At 44.1% G+C, this 4,213-nt stretch overlaps 1 protein-coding gene across 1 annotated transcript; it reads left to right on the forward strand.

Moving 5' to 3' along the window:
* Positions 1 to 397: 397 nt before the first annotated feature.
* On the forward strand, positions 398 to 3,121 carry LOC111650779 (E3 ubiquitin-protein ligase TRIM21-like). Its single transcript, XM_023400689.2, has one exon. The coding sequence runs from the start codon at positions 402 to 404 to the stop codon at positions 2,043 to 2,045; it is 1,644 nt and encodes a 547-aa protein (XP_023256457.1). The 5' UTR covers positions 398 to 401; the 3' UTR covers positions 2,046 to 3,121.
* The last annotated feature ends 1,092 nt before the right edge of the window (positions 3,122 to 4,213 follow it).

Genomic DNA, 4,213 nt, shown 5'->3' on the forward strand with positions numbered 1-4,213 from the left:
CTCCTTACTGAGTCTCTGTGCTTTACACTTTACTTTCACTCATTTCCTGCTTTTATTACTGTTAAGTTATCACATCCTACAGCTGTAATACATTCTACTTCCTCCAGCTGTTTCACAATAAAAGCTTTTCACCTGTGAACGAGTATCAGGCCTTTTATTGTGAAGCAGCAAGAGGAAATACATTATGTTTGTCACCAAGTAAGTGGAACTTTACCTGCTAAAAGTCTATATATTTTATGGGTCTTCTGCATGGGAGTAGAGATGGCTCAACAGCGCCCCCTAGAAACTTTCAACGAGGCAATACTCGCCCTGTGTTTCACCTACATGTATGAAATTCAGTAGGAACATCTAACATTATTTTACATGAAATGTTTATTTTCTTTCTCTCTCAGTGTGTCGACATGTCTGCTGCCAGCAACCTGAGATCTGAAGATCAGTTCCTGTGCTCCATCTGTCTGGATGTGTTCACTGATCCAGTCACTACATCATGTGGACACAACTTCTGTAAGAACTGCATCACTACACACTGGGACATTAATGTCCCATGTCAGTGTCCCATGTGTAAAGAGGTTTTCTATGTAAGACCTCAGTTGAGGGTCAACACTTTCATCTCTGAGATGGTTGCTCAGTTCAAACATGAAGCTCAACAGAAAACCAGCAGCAGCAGCTCAGAGCAACAAGTTTCCAAACCAGGAGAAGTTCCCTGTGACGTCTGCACTGGAACCAAACTGAAGGCCCTGAAGTCCTGCCTGGTGTGTCTGACCTCCTACTGTGAGACTCACCTGGAGCCTCACCTGACAGTGTCAGGCCTGAAAAGACATCAGCTGATCGACCCTGTGGAGAACCTGGAAGACAGGATGTGTACGAAGCACGATAAACCTCTGGAGCTGTTCTGTCAGACCGACCAGACATGTGTCTGCAAGTTCTGCTCTGTTTTAGACCACAAGACACATGAGTTTGTTCCTCTGAAAGAAGGATATGAAGGAAAGAAGGCAGAGCTGGAGAAGGCAGAGGCTGAAATTCAGCGAATGATCCAGAAGAGACGACTGAAGATTCAGGAGATCAAACACTCAGTCAAGATCAGTAAAGATGATGCAGACAGAGAGAAAGCAGAAGGTGTTCAGGTCTTCACTGCTCTGAAGGAGTCTGTTGACAGAGGCCTGAACCAGCTCATAAAGGAGATCGAAGACAAACAGAAAACCACAGACAAACAGGCTGAAGACTTCATCACAGAGCTGGAACAGGAAATCTCTGAGCTGATGAAGAGAAGCACTGAGGTGGAGCAGCTCTCACTCTCTGAAGACCACCTCCACCTCCTCCAAAGCTTCCCATCCCTGAAAGCTGCTCCACCCACCAAGGACTGGACAGAGGTCAGAGTCCGTCCACCATCATATGAGGGGACTGTGGTGAGAGCTGTGGCTCAGCTGGAGGAGACGCTCAGTGAAGAGATGAAGAAGCTGTTTGAGGCTGAGCTGAAGAGGGTCCAGCAGTATGCAGAGGATGTGACTCTGGATCCTGATACAGCACATCCTGAACTCATCCTGTCTGATGATGGAAAACAAGTTCACTGTGGTGATGTGAGGAAGAAACTCCCAGACAACCCAGAGAGATTTTCTTACTGTGTTAATGTCTTAGGAAAGCAGAGTTTGTCTTCAGGCAGATTTTACTTTGAGGTTCAGGTTAAAGGAAAGACTGACTGGACATTAGGAGTGGCCAGAGAGTCAATCAACAGGAAGGGACAAATCACACTGAGTCCTCAGAATGGTTACTGGACGATATGGTTGAGAAATGGAAATGAGTATGAAGCTGTTGCTGGCCCCTCAGTCCGTCTCTCTCTGAAGTCTCAGCCTGAGAAGGTGGGGGTGTTTGTGGATCATGAGGAGGGTCTGGTCTCCTTTTATGACGTAGCTGCTGCAGCTCTCATCTACTCCTTTACTGGCTGCTCCTTCACTGGGAAACTCTACCCATACTTCAGTCCCTGTATTAATGATGGTGGTAAAAACTCCGCCCCTCTGATCATCTGTCCTGTCAATCAAACTGAGTAGACTATTAAATAAGTTAGTTTCAATTTTTGATTTGATGATTTGAATTATCTTTATTCAAGGGAACAAATGAACATACTCAGTGTGATGCTGTTAACATCTCTTCACTCTACAGAATATGATTAATGGTGATAGAATTACACTTTATCATTAGATTATATGTATTCCATTAAACGTGCAACACTTTAATTAAATGCATCAATTTCATCAACTTTGTGACAGTCACCAAAATCATGTTTTGTAAGGTCACCATGACCTCGACCTTTGAAGTTTGAGCTTAAGCCACCAAAATCAAATCAGTTCATCGTCGACTCCAAGTGAATGTTTGTCCCAAATTTGAAGAAGTTCTGTCAAGGCGTTACTGAGATATGTTGTTCACCAAAACGAAACAGACATGCAGACGGACGAACAACCCAAAAACAATATGGCTCCTTCTTTGATTGTCGTGGAGGAATAAAATGAAGCAGCTCTTCAGACAGGCCTGTCTGATTGATTGGTCGTATTGATGAGGGGAGAGTTTTCCACAACTTGTAAATCACACTCGTCTCAGTTTTTATTGTGGTTTTCAGGTAGAGCCAGTAATTAATGTTGAGCAGACCTAAGAGCCTGATTGGCTGGATAAAGGAGGAGGAGCTCAGCAATATACTGATGTGTTTGACCATGCAAGACTCAAAAGTTGAGCACCAGTATTTTAAAATGGAGAGAAAGACCGTTTTCATTTCCATTTCAACCTTGGTCACAGCAGAAGAAGGTCTTTCCATTTTTACTTCATTTTGTTGACTGTCCCACTTCCTGTCACTCTAGGACAGACTTTATTCTGACTGTGGAATTAAAATAAAAGACCAAACAACATATCCACATTCACCCAGCACAACAGTGAACACAGTAGGTTATATTCACACCTTCATCCCAAGAAACAACCTCCGAGGCTGAAACATGAAGAAGAACCAGCAGCTGCAGTTCCTCTAACGGCCACTAGAGTCTGGCTCCAACAGTGAGTCAGTCCCCATAGACTCCCATGTTAAACTGTCCAACTTTACAGCAGAAATAAACATGTTTACAGCCTGGTACAAAAACTGTTTGTGTCTCTAGAGCTAATTTCCTCTTTCATGACACCTGTTTATATAACTCACCTGTTTACATTTTATTAAGGATTAACGTTATGGAGGATTGAGGGCGTGGCCTCTTTGAGTAACAGGTGGGTGTGGTCACATTTGGCTAGCCGCTAGCTGTCAGTTCGGCGTCACCTCAGCTGATTGAGTCAGTGTATGAGACATCTCTGTGTTTGTGATGTTTGTTTGTTTATATGTTAGCACTAATTAGCAGGTATCAGTGTCTGTGCTCATCATACCTGTCCTTGTTAGCTTAGTTTGTCAACTAACTAATTAGCTGGGAAATGGGGGCTTTGGGTATGTTTTTTTTTCATTGGTTTACTGCCTGGTTATGAACTCCTGAACAAATAAGTGAGCGAGCTAACCTTCTCTGCCTAGAGACAACAAAAAAAACACTGCTTTAGCTAGCAAACCTCTGTTGGCCAAAACGAGCGCAACACTAGACATTTGTTTCTAATTCACGGGGATATTCTCTGGGGACAGGACATCAAAAACAGGGACGGTCCCTTTAACATGGGGACGTCTGGTCAGTCTACTGCACGTTTCTGTTGATGTGAAAACACTTACGCTCTCTAAATAGCGAGTGTGATTTCAGTCTGTCACCGGTGCGTATTTTCTCTGTGACAGGATGCATGCGATCGGACAGCACAACATACACTGAGCATGATAAGTGGTAGATGAGGAACAGGTGATCCTCAGAGGAGGGAAACTCAGCGAGGACAGTTAGAGGACAGACGAGGGTCTGCTGGACTCCTCATCACTGAGTCCTTTTATTAATCAGGGATACAGATGTTCAGATCTGTTCTTATGATTCCAGCTGTTTCTCCCTCATCTCTGATGTTTGATCTTTGGCTGCAGACCGTGGACAACACACCCATCCTCCTCTTCCTCTTCCTCATCCTCCTCCTCCTTCCTGCTGGACGCCTCCTTTGTTTGTCCCGACAGTTTGACCTGTTGTTAGGAGGAACCTCAGACTTCAGTGTTTCTCTGTGAGATTTATGAGGGACAATGATGAATGTGACACCAGCTTCATGACACACACACACACACACACACACA

Source organism: Seriola lalandi, unplaced genomic scaffold (assembly GCF_002814215.2).
Source record: "Seriola lalandi dorsalis isolate HSWRI2012SDOR001 ecotype SW California unplaced genomic scaffold, Sedor1 jcf7180002052917, whole genome shotgun sequence".
NCBI lineage: Eukaryota > Metazoa > Chordata > Actinopteri > Carangiformes > Carangidae > Seriola > Seriola lalandi.